Source organism: Thunnus maccoyii, chromosome 18, assembly GCF_910596095.1.
Source record: "Thunnus maccoyii chromosome 18, fThuMac1.1, whole genome shotgun sequence".
NCBI classification, from domain to species: Eukaryota; Metazoa; Chordata; class Actinopteri; order Scombriformes; family Scombridae; genus Thunnus; species Thunnus maccoyii.
In genome coordinates this window covers 22,865,366-22,889,252 of record NC_056550.1, presented here as the reverse complement: position 1 = coordinate 22,889,252, position 23,887 = coordinate 22,865,366, and the positions used below count along the sequence as shown (strand labels likewise).

At 40.5% G+C, this 23,887-nt stretch overlaps 2 protein-coding genes and 2 long non-coding RNA genes across 9 annotated transcripts in view; 3 read left to right on the top strand and 1 right to left on the bottom strand.

Annotated features, from left to right (window-relative positions):
- LOC121883564 (acid-sensing ion channel 2) overlaps positions 1–23,887 on the top strand; it is a 409,332-nt gene that overhangs the window by 293,605 nt on the left and 91,840 nt on the right. The window lies entirely within an intron of this gene.
- Positions 1–23,887, top strand: part of LOC121883567 (acid-sensing ion channel 2-like) — a 40,415-nt gene that overhangs the window by 6,799 nt on the left and 9,729 nt on the right. Inside the window, exon 2 of one of the 3 annotated variants that reach the window (XM_042391885.1) lies at positions 15,569–16,422. The exons of 1 other annotated variant lie outside the window; for it this stretch is intronic. In XM_042391885.1, coding sequence (XP_042247819.1) covers positions 15,569–15,643 — 75 coding nt within the window. In that variant the 3' untranslated portion in view covers positions 15,644–16,422. Of the gene's footprint in view, positions 1–513; positions 1,035–15,568; positions 16,423–23,887 lie in introns of those variants that run through there. One more of the 3 variants, XM_042391884.1, reaches the window with a different exon arrangement.
- Positions 6,650–10,998, bottom strand: LOC121883572. Its single transcript, XR_006092241.1, has 3 exons — positions 10,914–10,998; positions 7,164–7,306; positions 6,650–6,694 (listed from the first exon to the last, which is right to left on the bottom strand). It is a non-coding gene; the product is annotated as an uncharacterized LOC121883572 (long non-coding RNA).
- On the top strand, positions 20,052–22,130 carry LOC121883571. Its single transcript, XR_006092240.1, has 3 exons — positions 20,052–20,132; positions 20,594–21,640; positions 21,753–22,130. It is a non-coding gene; the product is annotated as an uncharacterized LOC121883571 (long non-coding RNA).

Genomic DNA, 23,887 nt, shown 5'->3' with positions numbered 1-23,887 from the left:
TAAGTAAATGTTTCAAGTCATCTTAATTTCTTATTTATTTCCCCATTGAATTACACACCTATTGCTTCGTTTGTTTATACTGTAAGTTATAAAGAGATGGGCATGGATGCTGGTTTTAAATGCTCTCTATTGACATATTTCAACCGGCCACAGTTATTATTAGCTGAAGAGTGGAGATCTTCTGACATAAAGCCCTACTTAGCTTTGCCATTCATCTCTCCAAAGGTTAATTTATTAAACGTGCCATTGTTTATAGAATATGTGTCAGAGCTGCCAAAGGAAGGTGCCTGTTCATTGAAGGTTTCTCCCTGCTTTGTTCAGCCACTGAAATATGCAGTCATGTCATCAGCTATATCAACTCAACTCATCTCATCTCATGTCTGGAGACCAGAGAGAGAGAGACGTTTTTTAAAAGCCTCTGTGTGTTCGGCTCCCAGTACTTTTGTAGCTTCTTACTGAATCTCTGTGGTTTGAAGTTTAGTTTGTCTCCTGTGTTTCTGTTTGCTCCTTCAGATATCTGCTTTATTTTTACCCGCTGCGCTAGTCACAGCCGTGATGTATACAGCCCGCTGCTTTCGACTCGAGACGAGCACGTCACATCACAGCTAAAGACAGACCTTCAAGCGGGTAGCCCCGTTGTAATTGAGATGCAAATCCCTGCTGTGCTGGGCTGACACGCTGAGTCAAACTGAGTCAAGCCAAGCCAGCACATGTGTATGGAAAAGGCCTAATGCTTATTTGCAGAGGGCCCACATGAAGCCCTCCACAAAGCCTGGTCAATCACAGCTGAGCCTGGACGGGCTACTGATTGAGTTTTAAACACACCCAGGTAATAATGCAGGTCTCTTCTCCTCTCGTTTGTCTTTGACCTTTTCAGTAGGATTCTGTAAAGCAAGACCATAAGCTATTGATCTGGTTTGAAATAAACACAAGTGGGAGTCAGGTGGAAGCTACACAGCTCCAACCAGAGCAATCTCATTAACACAGGTGGCCCTGTGCCTACCATGCTCCACACCCCCCTAATCCAATTTCCTTCTTCGGAGCGAATGGCTTGAGTGGTTTCATGAGCTTTAACTTCCAGCTTATATTAAAAACCATAACAGTGCTGTTTTTTTTTAATATGAATGGCCGAGGCGCTGGTCATTGATATGCCACAGCCACTGGATGCAGCCAGCATCCAATAGCTGTTTGACAGAAAGCTGTGGGCCACAGTGAACAGTCACCTTAATCTCCCGGTGTAATGCAAGCCTTGAATGCAGATGAAAAGATTATACATGGTTAGTATTCATAAGGTCACGTCGACGCATAAACCGCAGGACTTGTAAAAGGTTAGTGTTTGAAATAGAAAGCTAATGGATGCTGTTTTCTTCCATGAATACCATTAGCTGAAGCTGTATCCAATCTCCACCGCACCTTCTGAGGACCATGCATGACTTACAGCAGATGAGCTTCACTCGCTCTATATGTATGTAATATTGTAAATTAAAAAAAAAATCATTTGTTTTTGAGTTTATATGCAAGATATAAGTGATAACAGGTGACAGAGGCAGTGATTGTAATATTTAAAAAGTGTTTACATACTGTTTACTTGACCTTAAGTTTCATTATTTGCTGTTTTCCCTCATGGCTCATCTCCCTCACACACACACATACAGAAACACATTCTGTACCGAAGATATGCATACTACTACACCCACGATTCAAATCTATATTTACTGTCACACCTTTGGGCAACAAACGCCCACACACAGTATTGTCTTTGCATTGTGTGTGTGTGTGTGTGTGTGTGTGTGTGTGTGTGTGTGTGTGTGTGTGTGTGTTGTTGGGGAGAGGCAGTGAGTATGTAAATCGTAACGGGCACAATATAAGAAACAACCTTGAGTACAATACAATACAGCAAACATTACGACAAAGAAACAGTCTAAAAAAAAAAGACCACCGAGTCGCATCAACAATTCGCTGACACAAAGTCAACGAAAGCAAAACATTATAAACTTTACAAGGGCGAGATTTATTGTAGGGCTGTTGTATTGGATTGCATTATATTGCAGAGTTGTACCTGGAAAAACTCATCTCAAATTATGCTTCTGAGTGTAAAATATAAGACCTGCTTGCTGTTAACTAAATATACTCGATGATGACGTCAGATTCTGCAGACTCCCTACGCTGTAAAATCTCATAATCAGTTTGATAAAAATCTTCTATCATTAACTTGGTGTAATTATTAGTTTGTCAGTTTCAAGACAGCAGAACTTAAGTAGTTTAATTATCACATTCGGAACCATTTCAGAACTCATAATTCACTCATAATAGTTCAGTCTTATCACTTAAAATGATGAATCGATTAGATATCCTTCTGATCATTCCCAAGGCTCATGAAATGAAGTATTTAAGAAACACTGTCAGACTATTAGCACACTTCCTAGCATACACTGTGTGAGCTTAAATCCTTCTTTTTTTCTAATTAGAAGAAAATTACCTGACAGATTTTTTTGTACCATATGTCATTTTTTTATGTGTCTCAGATGAGTTAGATTGTCCTCTCTCTGATCTAAATTAAAACAAAAGAACCTATGAAGATATATTGTGTATTTATTTAAACTCTATGTCATTCTTACTTTATTAGGCAGCTCGGTGGATGCAGGATCAGACTTACAGCTGCTTTATTTGTTAAAAAAAAAGAAAATGTAGAAAAACAACTGTAAATCAAGTCTAAATAGCACCTCTCATCTGTTCAGCTGTGGGGTGAATTTCTTCATTTTGTCTCACTTAAATTAAATTAAATTATCATTTCTGTTCAGTTTAGTTAAACAAACTCAACAAGTTCACTCAATATTTACATATTGAACCGAGTTAATGCTTTTACAGCGTTCGTGATTTCAGCCCTGTTTGTTTGAGCCTTGTCAAGAAACACCAGTGCCACTCTTCACTTCAAAATGGACAAGAGTGGACAGCGGTGTACTTGAACTGTTCTGTGGGGATTTGCAGCAAACTCAGTTACATCAATGTCTTACGGTGCTCTGCCATTGTTAAAATGGGTCGAAATGTACTTGGACGGCCATTGATAGCCTGTATGTGAGAAGCAGTGCACCTTCACAAAAACAACCTGTTAGTGCTTGAAGGAAAGCAGAGGGACAGGGAACAGAGCTGCCTGTGTCCACAGGACTTGTTCGGCGGATCAATCATCAGCAGGCGCAGCGCTGACACTAATATGGGCTTCCCAGCATGTGATACTAGCTCTGTCTGGCACTCCTCATAGGTGTTCCTTATCATGTGACAGGGCAGTAATCAGCCTACAGCTATAAACGCATTCACACACACACAGGAGATGCAATTAGAGTGTGAAGAAAATGGTGTAGCTAACTTCTGCAGAACACGAGCTGTTACTCACATGAGCCCCTATGGCAATCTAAACTTCACACTTATCTTGCTTTTTTTTTCCACTTAATTGCACTAGATCTTACATGAAAGCTTAGTTGGACAAGCACTGAGATGCACATATATACAGACATTTATCTGACATTGGCAAAAGTTATATTCCATTTTCTAACAGGTTGGAAACAAGCCATTTCATTACATCCCACACGATTTCTAGACTCCTGTTTTTCACACTCAGAATATAAGCTCTCAGCCCCCTGCAGTTATTAGAGCTCACATGGCATATGACCGTTTTAGCCCGCATGATTTCGACCTTTCTAGGGATGCTTCCTTCTCTGGGTCAGGCATGATGCTGTGTGGTGGTGCGTAGGTTGAAGTCTACAGGGATCAGCCGAGCTCTGAGGATGTCGAGGTCAAATTTGCAGCTCGGGATCAGAAAGAACAAGTTCTCAGTCCTGAGGTAAGAAAAATGCAGATTCAGCCATGCTTCAGTAAGGATATCAACCATGCTGTTTGAATCTCACCTAGCTGCATCCTCCTTATCACGCTATGTTCGTTAATATGCATTACTGACATGCGTTAGGACAGCGTCTGATTTGATCAAAGGCTTATGGATCATAATGCTGCTGGTGTCAGCCAACTCAGCTGTCTGCAGCGAAACCAAGCAGCCATTTCATCTCATTTTTCTTGTTTTTATCAGATTCTTGTATGCAACGCCGCTACTGTTTCACCTAGGAAATGCGCCTGTTGGCAGAATTTTTATGGTTTTTCTGATGCTGTCTGTCGAAAACAGATAGCAGTTCCTTTACGCACCGCTAGTTTTCTTTTCCAGCTCCAAATCAGGAAGCAATCTCAAGGTGAGAAAAGATTGCAGCCTTAACTCACTCTCCTTTTTCAATTACTGCTGCCTTTGTGCCTTTCAGCAAGCACTTAATCCCCAGCTGCTGCAGTCAAGTTGCTCAGTGGTGAGCAGTAAGAGGCTGTTGGCTGTTGGACAGCTCTCAGGTGTGTGTGTGTGTGTGTCTGTGTGTGTGTGTGTGTGTGTGTGTGTGTGTGCAGCTTCCTCCAGCCTGCAACTGTTGCTGTAGATCAGACTTCTCAGAGCAAACCCGTTTAAAACAGGGTGAAGTTGAAGCACCACAGCAGAGGCAAATGTAAACAGACTTAAAACGGCAAGAAGATGTTTGTTCTCGCTCGAGTCTCACAAGACTGTGCTTTGAAGGAGAACCAACAAAGGGATACAAGCGTATTCTCCTGACAGACTGTTTTATGGTTGTGCATCTTTGATGAAACCTGGTTCCACTGATACTGCTTTAGCCAGCGCCCAGGGGCGTGCTCACACAAGCATACACACACATGCACACACACACATACATGCACATCTAGACAGATTTTTTTGCATGACTCAAGGACTCTCAGTGCATTCCCTGTGACCTTTCCCGACCTGCTGGTAAGTCGGTTGTATTGAACCGGATGCTATTGATGTCCGACTTGATCCATATTTTATAGCTTTTCCACGTGTCAGTAGTTCAGTATTGGATTCTTACCTCATCCTTTGGATCTGCAGCAGCATGAGAAATGAAATATAACACAGTACGTGTTGTGAAGTGAAGTTAGCCATAAGTGTGCATTTCATGTCCATCTTACACACCATTAGTTTACAGTCACTTAAATGAATCTCTCCGCTTCGTCATCTTGGGATATCAGCAAAAGCCTGCGAGGAGTCCGTCTTGTTCCCGCGGGAGGCGAAGTGGGGAGGAGGTAGAGGTGGTTTTGTAAGTCAAAAGGAAAAAAAAAAAAGGTAAACAACCGGGAATAAGAGTGTGCATCAAGAGGCGAAGAACACAGCGGCTTGCCAGATTTAACCTGAACAATATCAAAGAGAGAATCCTCTCTGAGATCTTGAGGTTCCGTCAATAATTTAACACGCTGAATGTCTCGCCGTTGTTTGTGCCTCTCCCTCAGACGTGAATACCTTTATGAATAATGGAAACACAAGGAGCAATTTGCAGCCATTCATCCTGTCTACTTGACAGCACACTTTAATTCAGCTCTACCCTCATACCTTTTCACCCGTATACTGTTGTATATATAAATATACAAACGTGAATAATTCCAATTGTTTACATCCACAGTAGGTGGCAGATTAAATATTCAGTGGATTTCCCCAAAATGCCAAACAGAGGTAATTGCTAAGAAACCGCCTACCGCCTTGTACTCAGTGTCCAACTTTACTGGAGAGTTTACAGTATATATATTTTTATTATTGTGTTTATTCTCTGTCTCTGAAGGATATTATTAATGTAGCAAACTGTGTTGGCTTTATTTGGGCTTAGTCACTCTGTGGATATTAAGGCTGCAGTTGGTACATGACTAAGCCAAAGCATGGAGATAATATAGCCGCGAGTGGCAATTTGCAAGTTCAAACCTTGTCGTGCTCAACAGAAGGAAGCAGCTCAATTGGGCAAAATTAAAGCCACAAGCAGCAACAAACTGGTTTCAGGCTTCACAAAGCCGAGGAAAGTCACTTCAGCTAGTTTGATTGTATTTAAAGAAGCGAGACCAATCACACACTTGTTTCATCATTACAGTGTATGCATGAAAAAACATTCTAAATTCAACAAAGATGTCCATATAATAAACAACATCTTATCTTGTCGACCGTATAGTAAATGCATTAGGGAGATCAGTGATGAAATAAATCCACTTAAGTGCTGTTTGTTAGTATTTTCCTCCAAAAAGAATTAGCAAAAGTAAATACTTGACTGGAGTTAATGGCAGACTAATGAAAAGAGAAAAGGGTAATGCAATGGAAGGTGCTATTGTGATGCTAAGCTGTTTTTTTTTGCCCTGTTTCAGCTACAAGTGATCCAGGTTGTGTGGCATGTTTGATTTGTTGCTATGCTGACGATGATTATGTGGTTTATCCTCATAATTTGTTGGGTATAGCTGATTGATTACTGATTCAATGAATGATCTTCAGAGCAGCACTTTCAATAGACACAGGTATTGACTAAAATATGAGCTAGTGCCAACCAAGTGAAGAATTAACACATTTTACTATCTTTGGGGTGATAAATAAAGAATGATAGGGGTTATATTAAATGTGAAATTCCCTCTGACTCGGACAATGTGATTCTACCAAATATGGAGGCATCTGTTGAAAGCCAGTGGTTTAAGGATAACTTTTTAAATAATTCACTTCTCTAATACTTTCATTTTTATTAAATACAATTCCATGGTATTTTACCTTCTGTTTCACATGAATGAACTGGAAGTTATTCACACTTCTTCAGATTCAGGTGAAGGCCTGAGGCTTTGGGGGAAAAAAACAAAACATTTATCTGATTTATCACACTAGGCACCATAGAAGCATTTTTAAGAAAAATCGCTGTGTCATCAGCGAACGACTAATAACAAATTCTTTAGCCAGACTATTAATGTCATGAATATTCCAAGCATTGATAATCAATATACCCAATAACTCACTGTCACTGAAATAAATAACAAGGGAGATACCAGACAACCCTGCTTAATGCCTTTTGAAATAGGGATATGTGTTGTGGGACCAGTTTTTAAGGAAACAGCTGTTAATTCTAACTGCATTACAGAAGAATGGCCCAAAACCAAGTCAAAATCCAAAAAATAGATGTCACATTACTCTTTTTCAGTTTATGCAAATTAGCAAAAAATACAACATAGCGACATTTTATGGTCCAATTGGCTTTTTTGTAAAGCACATTGTGCTGGATATGTGTGCCAAATTTCAAGTCAATGTGACTCACTGTGTGGGTGTCACGGCCTTTCAATTTTTTTTCTGGAATGTGAATTATAGCGCCACCGTCTGGCCGATTACAGTCATGTCTCTTGTGAAGCATTTGCACATCATTTCCAGTTACTGGGCCAAGTGTCATGTCTGTAGCTCCTTCTGTGGCAGAAGACAACAAATAATAATAAACTGGCACAAACTCAGTACTTTGGGGTTCAACAGACTAAGTGAAAATGAAAATACTAGTTTAGCAGAAGCAAAGGGAACCCAAAACATGTGATATGGATTTTTATCTCCCTGCGGAGTGTTAATTGTCTGTTGCTACTGGTAACTTTTTTTTTCAATCACATTGTCATGTTGAGTTCAGGATCTTTTTCAAGAGAGACCTGAAAACAAAAACAACATATTTACTGTGAAGTCAGACAACCAACAACAACCAAGCCATGAAAAGAATAATTAAAAATGATTACAAGAGGTATAAAAAAAACATCAGCTAGTGGAGCTTTACAATTTCCGAGAGGAACGAAAGAATCTAGCTCGAGAGCTGTTTGCAGTTCATTCTATTTATTAAGCGCATATTTCCTGAATCCAGTCACGCCAAGATGATCGTGCATGCTCTAAGAAAAAAATAGAATATCATCAGTCTTATCCTTGAGGAACATATTATTGAAAGATGAATAACATCAGATGATTATCTCTTCCTGTGATCAAAGATGTCCATTCAACTTGTGTGATGGAAAACAGAGTGCTTGCAGTATTACAGTACATTATTGTATGTCAGTTATAATTGGGAGAAATTATGGACCAAAATGAAACACAGATTGTGAAAACGGGAGTCATCCTCTGAGACCGCACTCGGATGTCTGTGCACGAGTGTGTGCATTCATTTGTACATGTACAACACCTCCATTTATGTCCATATGTGCGTGAAAAAGAACTTTGTGCTCATGTTTTTAATGCTGAAATTGCCAGTCGCAGCAGTCTCTGGAAGTTAATTGATGCTCCCTTAACACAGCAGTTATAAAGCTGTGGTGTTCCCAACCACAGACTGAAAGACTTTCTGAGAAAGCCAGAATTAGCATTGCAGCGCTGTAAACGTGCTCACACACTGCCCTCTTCAGTAAATGAGACCCAGGACTCTCTTTGACATAAATGCCTGTTTTCCTTGCAGATTCCAGGCAAAGCTTTTGATTCAAACAAGTTAAGCAGGAGATGCAAACTTCTAGCGTGGAGCTTTTCCAAGATGGATGGAGATGTAAAGAGAGGGAACAGCAGAGCACAGTGGCACATTGGCCCTGAGAAGCTCATCAGCATTATAGTCCACATTCCCCTGGTATTGTGGGCACAGGTGGCACTGGCTCATTACTCAAACTCCTATAGTCTATCTTTTACTGTTAAAGGGATATATGGACCCCTATTAGCACATCCCCTGCTGCGCCATGCAGTATTTGTATGGGTCAGGACATGTGTGGGAGGCTGCAACAAAGACAGCCAGGGAAATTGAGAAAATCTCAACTATTTCAAAAGGGAAAAAAAAGGTTTCACAGTTTCTCAGAACAGAATAATATGCACTTCCTCTCATTATAAGTAGCAAAAGAAACAAAGGTTAAATAAATTAAACCTGCACTGTGCTTGTGACACCACCCATCCATCCACCTACGTTTCAGAGCTTGTTATGCAGATGGTGTAAATATAGAAGGGTACAGTGTGCAAGAAAAACAAACAATAATACAGGTAAAAGTAGAAACTGTATGCACAGAACAAGGCAGGGGAAGCTCGCTAGACTGGCAGAGATTGGTGTCAGAATTGGCAAGATGAAAGTGTTTGTGTAGTTCTCACTCTGTCTCGCTTTTGCACACGCATACATGTGATGCATTCAGGCCCACCATTAGTTATGAATACATTCACACAGGCTTAGAAGAATGTAACATAGAAGCCCATGTAGTGCATATGCAAATAATGTGCAGATTTACAAGCAGAGGCAGAGTGTTGTTGGCATTCATGACAACGTCTCCCTGTTGTCAGACTATAATCATTCTCTCCTGCATGGTTAGGGTTAGGTTCCATGTTAACGGCACCCTTAGCAATGTATTCTTCACTACCAGAGCAGTAGAAGTCTCCTATCATTACTATTCTCAACAGATGGCATGCAGGCATCCTTTTTTTTTTGTCTTGTTTTGTTTTTGAAAATCATTAAATCTCCATCAACAGCAGAGCCACAGCATATTACAGCTTGTGAGTAGAAATTTAATAATCTGCTAACACAGAACTCAGGGCTGGTGGCGGACCCATTCACATTAGCTGTAAACCCTTTAAATTTATATACTCTCCCTCCTTTTACCCACTAACAGGCCGCTGCACAGAAGTAGGTTTTTGTGACCAAACATGCATTGAAAATTGACTGAACCCAGTAACTCGACAACAAACCAATCAGCAAACAACATCATGTCTTTCAAGGTTATAAATATAACGAGCAGTACCACAATTTGACTTGTTTATGGCTCTGAATCATTCAAGGCTTCAAAGACACTGCTAACTCAATCAAACATAGATTAAAAGGGCAACACACTGTGCTGTATGAGGCATATCAAAACATCCGTGCCTATTATTTTCTATGTAAGGCCACACACACCGGCAGTGCCTTGACATGCCCAATTGCAGGCTGATGTGCAGTGTTCCAGAAAAACACAATTTTATCAAATTCGCTCACTGGATCAGCACTTTCACAGTGTACTGTGACTGCTTCCTCTGTCTGTATGGTGCATCCATTGTGAACTACAGGCATCAGTTGCACTCGAGGTTTGCCAGACGGTATTGAACAAAGTTAAAGGCCCTGAAAAACTGTTTTCTCAATTACTCTCATACTACAGTATGAGCAATGGGGTCCTACATGAACACACATTTTGTGCCAAAGTTTTGTATTGGATTTTTTACATTTGAGAGAGTTTTGTGTTTTTGTCTTTGCTCATTTCACTCTACTGAAGTTGGTGGCACTCAACTGGGAAAAAGGTGGTACTTCTGTGCACCACTCAGAATTTAATAATATCTAAATCTTGCTTATGTTGCCTGCACTGTCAATAAAATCTGATTAAACCACACCCACGCAGTCCTGATGAAGCACATATTTGATATATTGAAACTCTTCATGAACGCTACCTAACAATATTAAAGTTATATATATACATTACATTGCAATATTTCTGAGAAAATAGTGTATTTGATTTATGCTTCAAGTTTATGATTAGCACAAAATGCTCGCCTGCCTGTTCTACCACAGCACGGAGAGACTGTCCTCACAAGAAAAACAAGAGGATCAGTCATGTATGCAAGTCCCCCAAAACGGCATATTTATGTTGACGTGACAGAGGTCCTCTAACAGTAGTTATGATGGAATCAAAGGAGGAAATAGATGACATATTACCAGTATATAGCGACAAAGCCTGCATAGAGAGGTCAGGGTGGAAGGATCAGTCAACAAAACATCAAGCTTTGACGTGGGAGATAACCTCCTAACCTTAACCATGCAGTTAGTATTGTAAGCATACAAACAATGATGTTATCCTAAACCTAATTAAGCATCAGATCAGAAAATGCTTGTAATTGTCACTCTAGAGTGCATGTCGTTTGATTTGGAGAACTTGCTGGCATGAGCCCTGTCGGAATAATTAGTCATTACTAGCATGCTTTGGTTCCTGTAGAATATGATATATGCACCACTATCCCCTGCCTTCACTCAGCATTTCAATCCTGTGTCCTCATGTCTTACCTCTTCACATCCTTCAAGGCATTGTGATTTGCAGTTAGAACCGAGGTCCCGACAGTAGTGTTAAGCAGAGGCCTGGCTGTCCTTTAGAAGGACAGGTGCTTCTGGCCCCTCAGGGGCTTACTTGGACAGAGGACAGTGAGAGGACATGCCAGAGCCATCCTTCCTGATGATGGCAGGCCTTTTAAAGTCTTTAACCAAACGCACTAAGAGACAGAAAGAGTAGAACACCCCGGAGCTGTCAGGCAGGCTGTACGACTGCGCTGAGATGGACCAGAGTCCTGGAGGGAGGGTGCAGGACTGACCGAAGCCTCCACTGGTTTAACCCAGCCGTATCAAAAGTTTCTCTGTAATCACTGATGACTGGAGGAAAGATTCACATTTTCAAAGTCAAGCATGCAAAATGAAAATCTCTCTTTGCCATGTTACCATTGCCAATAGGCAACATGAAAACCTCGCTCGATTCGTGTTTTGTCCACTTTACTTTGTTGTACTCTGTGATGTTACCAGTGGAAACACTGTGTTGTTGGTGAGTAATGCACCTGCCTATGGTGGTTCAGGTTGTTTGTGTATAAGCGCTCTCCCTCCTGAGAACGGCCATTTTCTCCCCAGCTCGCTCTCTTAAAATATTCTGCTGCACGTCACCTTTCTGCTGGTTGCCAAGAAGTGATGGGGGTCGGGGTGAAGGGGATCTTAAACGATAAGACATGTTTTTAAATATTTGCAAAAAGAAGGTGGTGCAGCTCCTTCCTTCAGATTGTTTTTTTCATCCATCTTTGAAATAAATACCCCTGGTCAAAGGATTAAAAGGGTCTTCTGCATAAATTCTATACCAGAGCTGATAAAACACAGAATGATTACACATTGGCTTGATTTCACAGCTCCTTTAACAGACGACAGCTCAAAGCAGCTTTGACCTTCCATCATTTGCTTCGGTCAGGATTGCATTTTACACTGATTACTCTTGCAGTGAGAGCTGATACTGTCTGACTATATAACAAAAGATAATTTAACGAAAGACTACGCATATGATGTTTTAATAATAGTGTCGGAGTTAAAACCCTGTCTGTTGTCTCACTTGTCTCTCACCTAGAAGTAGGGGGAAAGTAAAAGTTTTCCATTTCACAGTTTTTTTCTGTACTAGGACAGAATATTTGATTAAAAATGTAAGTAACCTGTGTTTTTTTCTCCCATTTAAAATTGAAAACAATTTTAATATCACCAAAAATTATATGCCTGGCTTTTTCCATATCTCAAATCTTACTACTTCATATTCATACGAGGTGAGGTAGCTGTTGAATTGACAAGTTAAGAAGCAAACTTTTATTGTGAGGTACATTTAAAATTTGAGATGAGAAATTCTCCCCGGAAGAATTTTTAATTAAAAATCAAAAAATGAATATAATTGTTCTGGTGGAATTTGGTAACCATTTGCGTATTTGGCAACAGCAAAGCCTTGATCTATTCCTGTTATACGTATTCATCAGGTGCTGGCAAATTAAATTTTGATTTGACAAGTTGTGTTGGTCCACTGGTGACACGGGCTGTGTTTAGAGTTATTTTCTGTCTGGTAATTAGCGGAGAATAAATAGCACTTACCTTCAATCAATAATGAAGCGGATGAAAAATACCTTAAATGAGCGCACAATTACAGGAGGGTCTCAGAAAGCTCTGGCCACTATTAGTTTTTTCCCCTGCCATTCTTATTGACATGATCGAAGCGCTATGATTGAAATGTCATCTGTTATATTTTCAGGAAAATAAAGTCCATATTTTCTCCAGTAAAATACCACAGCTCCCTTTTATCCAGACATGCAGGCAATATGTATTTCAGTTCCTATTCCTACTGTGTTAAGATTCATTTCTCACCCCCTTGCCCTGTTTTGTTTTATTCTGTGTTCTGATTTTCTATCTCATATGCCACCTCTGTCTCTTTCCCTCTGTCTGTCAGCAGGAGTTAGCATCACAAATGGTAAGCATGTTTCTGAGTTGTGAATTTATGACAGGTGGTATTTTGTCAGTCGTGTCCAAACATCACAGTATCCCCCCAGCCTTCCATCGCGCCTGTGGAGCTGTGGGGCAGGTCATCTCTTCGACCTCGCAGCAGGCCTGTGGAGCTTTATTGTGGGCAGTATTGGTGTGCTAGGTTGCTGTCCTCACTCAAGCCTCTCAGGACCACATCAGAGCGATCAGAGAAACTCTGCTGTCAAATCTCTCTCCCTCCCATCGAGGCTGAGAAGATCCAACTTGTGTGGGTGTAGGATGGGGGCAGATATAGAGGGATATACAGTGTGTGTGTGGAGGATTAGGGTTAAGGTTTTTCCTCAAAGAACTTGAGTAGAAAGGTACGAAATTGTGATATTTAGCACACCAAGTGCCACACATTGCTTTTTAGCCATCCCAGTGGTGCAGTTCTAGGGGTTGCATTGTCGGTCCATTAGAGAAGAATATCTAAACAAAAATTGTACGTATATCTTGTACAGATATTCATAATGCCATGAGGATGATAAGTTTCATGTAGCACCACTAACAGGTCAAATTGTTTAACTTGTCCAACACTTCATGACAAAACCTCTAAAATTTGGTTTGGCCTAGCCTAGCCTCAGAAAAGACGGAACGCTAACGTGCTAAAGGCTGGCGAACATGCTAAACGTTAGCATGTTAACATGGTGACTGTAGGCATGTTAATGTTAGCATCCACCGATGTCACGGTCTCACAATGGTATAGTAGAGTAATCCTCCAGTTTGTCGTCCGTTAGTGTAGCTGAACCTGGCAAGCTGACTCCCTAAAGTGACTACTGTACACAGGATTAAGTATTGTAGGTTTTTGAGTCAGGTAACAGCATGATACAGCCCTCTAATAGCAGACTTTCTCTACACGGTTCATCCATCCAACAATTTTGGTCTCTAATGTGTAATGATTGTTACAGTCTCATAGGGCTGCTGGCATAACAATCTTGTTTTGATTGCATTCCATGTGAATGTGGTTGGCTGCACAATTTTAGTTTTTATCTCTATTCTTCATCATCAGTTTCCCTTATCTTGAACTTTTTTTTAGTAGGTAGAAATTCTCAAAATTCAATGATCCTCCTCTGTTTTCTGTTTCAAACTCAAGGGCACAGTATCCTAATATATTCAAATCTACGTCCTTAGACAAAGAGAATGATAAACTGAATTGCTAAACATTTTTCCTTTTTCATTTAGTCATGGTTAATAAATTTGGCGGATGTGAGTAGTTGACAATGTACTCTCCTCTTTAATACTTACACTGGTTGAGCAATGCATAAATGCCTCAGGACCTAGCCCATTTATTAGGTATGCTTTGTGATGTGGCTGGAAGAGTGCTGTGGTAAATAATTCACCTTGGGTTGAATCAGACTCTATGGGAAATAGAAAAGGAAAAGTTTGGCACATGTGGAAGAATAAAGCCCTCCACATACACTGCGTGTCATGCAATTAATTAGTGCTGCACAATTCTCGTTATTTTTTCATTTAGTATTAAGTATATTAATGTCACTCATAATTCTTAAGCCCCATTAGGCTTGGATTCATTTCTCCGGAGGAGCTCGGGTGATTTTAATAGTATATGTTCTGGTCAGTGATTTTAATCCTGTTTTGAGTACGTAAGTGTGTGAGTTTTCGCATCTTAACCAGCTAATAAGCTCAGCCCCAGTTGCTACTGTTTTTCAGCACACTCGTTGGTTCTCCCATAACTTAAATTCAGACTTGAAAGACACTTTGCGAAGTAAAAGTGTATGTCTGAGTTTTATGCATGGACCTGAGGTTTCTGTCTTATCATTTTTGCACAGTTATGTAAAAACTGAAGAAGTAGGAAAGGATTTTTCTGACTTGATAGATGCCAGTTCATTAACACGAAGTCAACTCCTATGAGGGAGGGGGAAAAAAATTACAAGAGTAAAACCCAGAAGCTCATCAAATGGGCTGTTGGAAGTTATGTTATAGATAATTCTGTCTTGGCTTATCTGCCTGTGTACAGCCAAACTAATTTAAATGCATAATTAAATTAAACAGGTATTGGTAAATGGGCTGCAATGTTAAGAATTTTGTGCTTTACAATTTGCCTCTCGTTCACACACATATACACACACACACACATACACTCAACACACTCCCGATGGCATAATGCAAGCTACCATGCAAGGTGCTGGCCTTGCAACATGGAGGTCCATGTTTTGCTGGGAAATAAACTGCCCTCCCTACTATTAGCAGGCGACCTGCTCTGCCTCCTGAACCACAGCTGCCCCATATTATTTATAATAATTAAATTAAATCATTTGAGTCCACTGGTGATGAAGATCACATGGTTTTTTCCACATAATGTCCTTGTATACAGAACTCAGCAACAAATATCCATCCAAATGGAGCTTTAGACAGCAATTTAAAAAAAAAGAAGTGTATAAATGTACACATACAAATACATTTTTACACTTATATTTAAAACATACTTTAACATAATATGCCACAGTAAGTGTGGCTAATACTGTAGCATTTCACTGATATACAGTATTTTGTCACAATGTCTACAGCACAGAATAAAAAACATGATGAAACATTCAGATACAGAATCTTTTTTAATCATGTTTTTTTGTCAAGTCATAAGTAAATGATTGTTTCTTTCATTTTCTTTACATGACCAGCCAATCACATTTGATTACCTTCAAAATAACCAGTTAATGCAGTTAGCGTTGCTGGTGGCAACAGCCAGAGAGTAGCACCAGAACAGCAGTGGAGTGGATTCAGCACCACCGCCCAGTGAGTCCAGTGAAAACACCAGTAAAGTTCTGCAGCTGAAGTGATCCTCAAAACAACAGGGATAAAATAATTTGGGTTTGGTTAGCAGCATAATATTTGGTGCTTTATATTCATCAGAAAAAATAATATGCTAATTAACAAAAGTACTTAAAGCATTTTGTCTGTTTGATTAGCTCAGAAATTACAGAGGGATTTAATGAAAGGAGAAAAGCCACTAAAATTCTGTTATTTTAGTTGTACATTTGCGTTTGAGTTACACAGTTACACAGTTTTTCAGGATGTACTTTGTTGTAGTAGTGTTGTAGGGGACTTATATAAAGAAGTTGCTCTGATATTTCATCTGACTGGTCTGAGTCAAAAAATCCTCTGACCATTTTTATTCCCAGTCCATCGCTGGGTATGCATTGAATACTTTGTTGTGGTGATGTGCTTGTTTTTGTTGGACTTCAGAGTGTCTTTAGTTTGTGTTTTCCGATTATTTTTTCTTACATAAAGTTGTATCATTGCTTTTTGCTGCCGCCACCGACGCACATCAAAATGCTGTTTGCTTTGTGTCTTTGATTGTCAGCAATATGTTCAAACTCAAAAAAGACCCTTTGTTTTCTTTTGATTCGTCCCCAACATTAACTTTGATTTTCCATCTAATAACATGAAGCCAATGTTTGCTTCCATTTTGCTTCAACACCGACTGTTGCCTATGTACTGTGGGTTGTGTGTTTGCATTTATAAGGAATTATCATTATTATCATTATTAAAGTCACTGCAAGTAAGAGGGAGGTTGATTTAATTTTTCATTGGTTCAAATGCAAATGCACGTTAATCAGGGTTATTTAAAATTTAAATGAGAGCATGACTTTAATATGATTAACATACTGCCCCAGCATGTGTGTGTGTGTGTGTGCACTGCCACATGTGTGCACATACATGTGGATGTGTGTTCTGTCAGACTCAGTGACACACCAGCTAGTTGATGCAGTGGTGAGGGCGTGTGCACATTCAACCCCCTCAGATTAGATTAGATCTTTATTGTCATCGTGCTCAGAACAATGAAAATCTGTTTAGCAGCTCTTCGGCAGTGTGCAGCATAAAAAACAGTAAAGTTCAACAAGTAGAAGCAAAGATAAATTAAAGCAAAATATATAAAGAGGCAAACAATCAAAGACAAAGTGACCTGAACAGTACAGTTGTGGTAAAGTAGCAGCATATGGGGTGGTATGTGCAGTACTGCAATATGTGCGATATGATCAGTTCAACTTTATTGTCATGTGTATTAATAATACAATGAAATACTTGTGCTCTGGCTCTCTCTGCCGTAACACAAAGTTACTATCCCAAAAACACTACAAACCTACAAAGGCTATGTACACAATACATTCATATGTATACATTATATACACAATATATAAAACTGAGCCTGTAAAGTGTGTAGTGCATAGTGAATGTGCGTGCGGGGGGTTATTGCTCACAGCAGTCAATCTTTGACAGTTGGGGGTAAACAGAGGTTACAGCTCTTGGAAAGAAGCTGTTTTTTTTTAAATCTGTTTGTTCTGCTTTTGATTATCCTGTATCTTCTTCCTGAGGGTAGGGGGGGACCGAACCCACCCTGGACACAGACAGTGTCCAGGGTGGGTTCGGGTGGGTTTTATGATACCTCCGGCTCTCTTTTGTAGTCAGCTAGTGTAAATGTCCATCGGAGGTGGTAGTGTAGTCCCTCCCAGTGACATGCTGAGCTGTTGCAGATCACTCCTGTCTTCCACAGTACAGCTGCCGTACCACACTGTGCAGCAGTAGCTCAGGAGGCTCTTGACTGTGGCACGGTAAAGGTTTACCAGCTGCTGCTGTGGGAGGTGGGACTGTTTCATACTTCGTAAGGATGTATAGTCTCTGCTGGGCCTTCTTCACCTGGTGAGATATGTTTACAGACCACGTGAGGTCTGCCGTGATGTAGACTTCCAGGAATTTGAAATTCTCTGCCCTCTTTACCTTCTCCCCTCGACGACTCCTCCTCTGCTCTTACTGGAGTAAACAGTCCGGTCCGGTTGATTCTGCAGATGGAGTGGCCTGCATGATAGCTTGATAGCAGTGTTGGAAGTGTTCAGGTCCAGCTAAGCCTCTGTTATTATCATCTCACAGTGATCTGTAGTCTTATCGCATCCATTTTGTTGATATGTGGCCATGAGTTGGTGAGAAAGAGACTTGGCATGGCAGCTTTGAAGGGGTTACCCAAAGTTTAGCTCTTAGCCCCGCTCTCCTGCACCTCTTTTATTTCCTGTACCTCCCTTGTCTGTGTCGTATCCCCGGGGGGATGGTAATCCCTCTGAGCTCAGGAGAGCATTGGATCTCCGGTGGAATGTAGTCCTTGTTAGATGTAAAGTCAGTATAATCCGCAATCCTGAGTTGCTCCAATTTGCTGTACTGTTATTGTGTGACTACCACTTCGACGGGATACCAGTAATTAAACAATTAATCTGTCGTCACCAACTCCTTCAAGCAACAGACATGTTACATAAGAAGGTGCATCACTGATTTCAGTCTTTGTGAAGACAGATTTGCATGTATAATGACAGATATTTTAAACAATTTCAAAATAATTCAAATCGGGGAAGAAGCATTCATTCTCAGTAGTGACACATGTAGGAAGGTAATCACTTTTGGAGAGTTATTTTTTTTTATATCCATTAATGCAGACACACTGTGAAATCCATCTCCATAACTCTTGTTGAAGGCCTGCCTTCTTGTCTCACCACCGTCATTAGTAAGACACATGGAAGTCATACCGACTCTGTGGCATGTGTTGAGACGTCCATCACAGTAAACAACCCCCTTCTCCCCTCCATGCTGATTACTGCTGTAACTTATATCCAGTGTTCCAGGTGCAGAGCCTTAACTCATCCGTTCAACACACCTTTGTTACCTCTCAGCCACAAGAATTGCCCAGATAACTCATTTTATTCAGCAGGGGAAATAGCAAACCATTTCCCTTTTATGATCTATTCCCAGTGTGTCGTCCTGAGAAGTGACGAGTCATCCCAGCAGCAGACTTCCTATTCAACCACCTGCCATTCCACAAACATACTTCTAATTAGCCATACGTTAAGATCACAGATTGAACACAGCGGGGACCATAAATCTTGTATAAAAGCTTATAAATAAAATGCATAAATCTCACCAGAGATTAAATACATCCTTAATCACACAGCACAGCATTTGTTGACGAGCGATTCTTGCAGCCTTTTAAATTTGTCTATTTAAGGCATCATAATATCATGCTCTGTGTGTCTCAACTGGATGTTCACTGAGGAACACAAATAAAGAACTCCCGAGGGTCTTTGCACAAAGACCAGATTTGTTTTGGCCAATCAGCGAGACATGCTCAGAAAAGTCAAGTCAAAATTTATTTTTATAGCACATTTAAGACAACTACAGTTGACCAAAGTGCTGACCAGGCTTAAAATACCAAAATAAATAAATATAAAAGCAAATAACAAATAAGAATAAAAGAAAACAATAAACATAACAATAATAATAATAAAAGAATTGCGGCACAATAGAGGATGAAGTCAAGGTGTCCAGCTCAACTCAAATTGAATGCCTGTGAGAGGAAGTGGGTCTTCAGGGGCATCTTAAAAGATTCAAGGGTCTGAGCAGTTCTTATATGAATAGGAAAGCTGTCCCAGAGATTTGGGGCAGCCAAAGGCTCGGTTGCCTCCATTTTTGCACCTGGATCTCAGAACATCCGAGAGAATCTGGTTGGTCGACCTCAGTGCTCTAAATGTATGGAGTATGGTGATGCAGGAGTTCTGCTAAATAAGGTGGTGCCAGTCCATTTAAAACCTTAAAAGCCAGCAATAAATCCTAAAACGGACAGGAAGTCAGTGGAGAGAGGTCAATACTGGTGTTATATGATCACATTTTCTTTTACCAGTTAGAAGACGAGCGGCTTCATTTTGTATGTAACTGTTCCACACCCACATAATAGTTTAACCGAGAGGCAATAAAAGCATGAATAACTCTGTTGAAATCTTTGGGAGAAAGGCCTTTACCTTGACTAAAAGTCTTAATTGAAAAAAAAAAAACTGAACTAATCTATTTATCAAATTTGAAGGAGCTGTTCTTAACAAAAGGTCTACTGCAAGAAACTAAAGTGCCAAGAGTACCAGCAGAGTCTTCCAATAGGTCAGGTCATACAAAAACAGTATCCAGTGTTTCCCCTGGTGCACCACCGCTGCAAAATTATGAGTGCCACTGCTAAAATTTCAGATGATCATTAATATCAATGAGCTACTAATGATTTTCACTCACACACTGTGCGAGCACAATAACACCCTACGTTATTGTGGATTTTCTTTAGTCATCCTCCCTCTTCAAAGGACATCTATGTGAAAGGCGCAGAGGGTGAGTGGCAGAAACATGACGTGAACGCGAGCGGAGCAGAGGAAAAGTTTAGCAGTAAGTTGTCAGTCTGGCAGTAAATGTACAGTACAGACTGTGTGTCAGTTACCAAATGCAGCAGCTCCTCAAGACAAATAAAATACTCACCTATCAAAGGGGGTTAGCCCCGAAGTTAGCTACACCGCGTTAGCTTAACTTGACCAGGCTCACTTAAGGTGGACTGACTTTTAAGGTGGACCAGCAATTCTCACAGAGAACGGAGAAATGTCTGGCCCCCCACATATGACAACACGCCCCCCCGCCCGCCGCACCAAAGCAGTCAACCTAGAGGAAACATTGGTATCAGTCTTATTTTCTTATTTTCAGTAAGATTGACAAAGTTTAAATTCATCAAAATTTTGATATCTTTTAAGCAGTCCAGCAAATGCTGCACTGAATCTTTGCTTTTTGTTTTGATAGGCAGATAGATTTGTATATCATCAGCAAAACAATGAAAGCGAATATTGTGTCTCTTAAAGATGGATCCCAAAGGAGGATGGGGCCCGAAATGGAGCCCACAAGTAAGTCGGGCCGCAGTTGAAGAATATTTGCCTAGGTGAACTGAGAAACTCCTATTTGTCAGGTATGACTGGAACCATTTGAGGGCAGTACCTTTGATGCCTACGCACTGTTTGAGACGTGATAAAAGGATCCTATGATCCACAGTGTCAAAGGCAGCAGTCAGGTCTAAAAGCACCAGAATAGCAGAGTTCCCTGAATCAACAGTTAAGAGAAGATCATTAAAAACTCTTGAAAGAGCTGTTTCAGTACTATGGCGTGGTTTAAAACAAGACTGAAACTTTGATATGATACTCTCCCCAAAACGTTAGACAGAAAAGGCAGCTTAGAAATTGGCCTGAAGTTAGGGAGAACAGAAGGGTCCAGATTTTTCTTTTTGATAAGAGGCTGCACTACAGAATGTTTAAAAGCAGCTGAAACACACCCTGAAATAAAAGAGATGTTTATCAGAACAAGAATACTTGACCTAACAGTATTAAAAACTTCTTTTAGTAGTAGTAGACGAGAGGGAATACTGTCTAGGGGGCAATTTGTAGGCTGCAGATGCTGAACTACCTCTGATAATAAGGCTCAAACTGATCAAAGACAGCTGGGCACATAGGAGGAACAGAAGGGTCTAGGGAAAAGGAAGTGGGTGAAGACCTAAAAGAAGAAATCTTGATGATAAAAAATTTAAGAAAGTTTTCACAGAGTGTAGGCATTGGCACAATATGAGCTGTATCACAAGGATTTATGAGAGAGTTGAAAGCACTGAAGAGAACCTGAGGCCTATGACCGTTACTGCAGACAAGGTTAGATATAAACTCGGATTTAGCAGTTAACAGCTCTCTGGTATTTTGATAAGCAGTCCTAAGGTGACTTGGAGCTTATCCTTGTTCCAGCTCGTCTATACGTGCGTCTGAGAGCGGAGGTATTATCATTCAGCCATGGCTCTGAGAGTGGTTTAGTGCGTTTAGTCCTAAAAGGAGCAACAGAGTCCAAGACCTCAGGGCAAGTGGAGTCAAAAGGTGTGGTAAGCTCTTCAGCACTGAGATCACAACAGCCATCCAGGGTACATACACATAAACCATATGACAGCACAAGGTCCAGTGTGTGCCCCTTTTCATGTGTTGAATATAGACGCTAGCCCTCCACCTGGTGGTCCGAGGGGAGCTAAAAAAATGCACATCCAGGAGGAAGAAGTTCAGAAAAAGGGGTGAACTCACCACCATGAAACCAGGTTTCCGTCAGAGGTGGAGAGGTCATTAAGCAAGAAGGTCTTGTTTGCTAGGGATCTAGCATTAATCAGAGACATACGAAGAGTAAGCTCCTCGCTGGCCAATGTTGAAGCCACCACAGCGGGCAAAGGTTCTCGTGGTCCATCGGCAGGTCAGGAACAGCAGGCGGACTAGAAACAAGAGGCCGGCTCTACCGACTTCTAAATTCCAGTGAGCGCCGGACAACAGGGAAGTAGTAACATCCATCGCAATAGAAGTGAGGATCAGTCACACAAGAGGACGTCAGGTAAGCATTATATCTTACGAGTACACCTCCCCGCTTTTCCCCGTCTTCTAAAACATTTCTTATGGGGAATGGCGCAAGGTAGGCGGTGTTGGCGTTCAGGTATATCCGATAAGAAGAAGAATAAGAAAGGATAGCTTGTAAACTGGTCTCCCAAATTATGCTTTGACAACATCTCTTGAGAAACTCTGATGTTAAGAAATCCTTGGCGATCATAAACTAGTAAAGCGGAGACATCTCAACAACATACGCAGAAAAAAACAAAGCAACAGCAAACAATAAGCTTAGTAGACATAACAGACAGTTCACCGTACACACTTGCGCCATCTTGGTTCTCCCATGGACTCACATCCTGATCCTTATTTACAGAAAACAGAAGAGCAGCTTCAAGGTTGAGTCAATAGACTGCATCTATACAGCACTGGTCATTGTTATGCATGCAGCGATGTGCCTGATGTGATCCTATCTTTAGGATTTATCAGGGGTCCTTTGGTAATTTGCCGTTCATATCATGGCCAGCTCTGAAGGCTAATAAACAACAATATGAATGTCAGGCCAAACCACAAGGGAGCAGAACATATTTTCATGCTATGCATGCCATTTTACATATTGTCTTGTAAACTCACCATACAGCTCTATAACTGTCATGATGATTGACTTCTGCCCCTGTTTACCAGTGATAGTCATGACTGGCATCCATGCGCTGCGGTGATCTGACTGTCTGCAGCATGTGAGGCTTTCCTAATAAATTACATTGATTAAATGAAACAAGCTACATTAATTGAATGAGGAAATATTCATTAACTTTTATTTATACTGGGAAACCTATTGAGACCTTTTATTTACAATGGTGTCGTGCTCATAATCACTTTCAAATCAAATGGAACAAAGTCTTGTAAACACAATAGGAAAAGTAAATTACATATAAATACGGCAGCTTTAATAAAACTGCATTTGTCAGTTTTTAATTCTGTGCAGAGGTTGGATCACACATCATACAATTGAGGTTTTAATCACAGACCATCTGTCATACATTCAGCTAATGTGATCATAATAATGGCATACAGACTCCCTCTTTTTGTGCAGATCCTCGGGGGCAAGGTGCAATATATTTATCTATATTTCTCTACCTCTAAGAAGTTAAGTGGCTTTAGAAGTTTTCCATTTTATCTCAACAGCTGGAAGCATCGTCTTCGTACATCTTAAGCACATTTTGAAAACTTCCGAGCATTTTTTATCACTTTTATGCTGATGGTTTTTTTTTTTTTTGCTCAGCTGCTTCAAATCAGGCATGATATTTCTGTTTTGGCTGTCAGTCTTGTTTATTATTTTCGGATTTTCCCGGATTATCTGGGAAACCCCCAAGACCTCTATGCTGCAGAAATTTTGAATCGTATGCATTATGAACCCATTGAAACCAAATATCTTCTTCATTATTGGTAATCTGTTTGGTGTGTGATAAAGCTGCAACAGCAAACTATAATTTCTCCCACTGTGCCCTTTTCTGCCCTGACCAGCCACCCGGTCCTGACCTGCAGAGCACAGACCTTTGTCTCCATCACAGCTGGCCTTGTATTGCTCTGTTCAAGCCAAGTGGGAAGACAGAGCCATTGAGCCATGCCATTACATTTTTAATCCTCTGAAACCTCTAAAAGGCATGTTGCATTTGCCCTCTCTTGTCCTCTGTGCTTGCATTTTTAACTCAACCAAAATAGTTTGTGCTTTGCATCAAACAGATTTATAAGAAACACGGT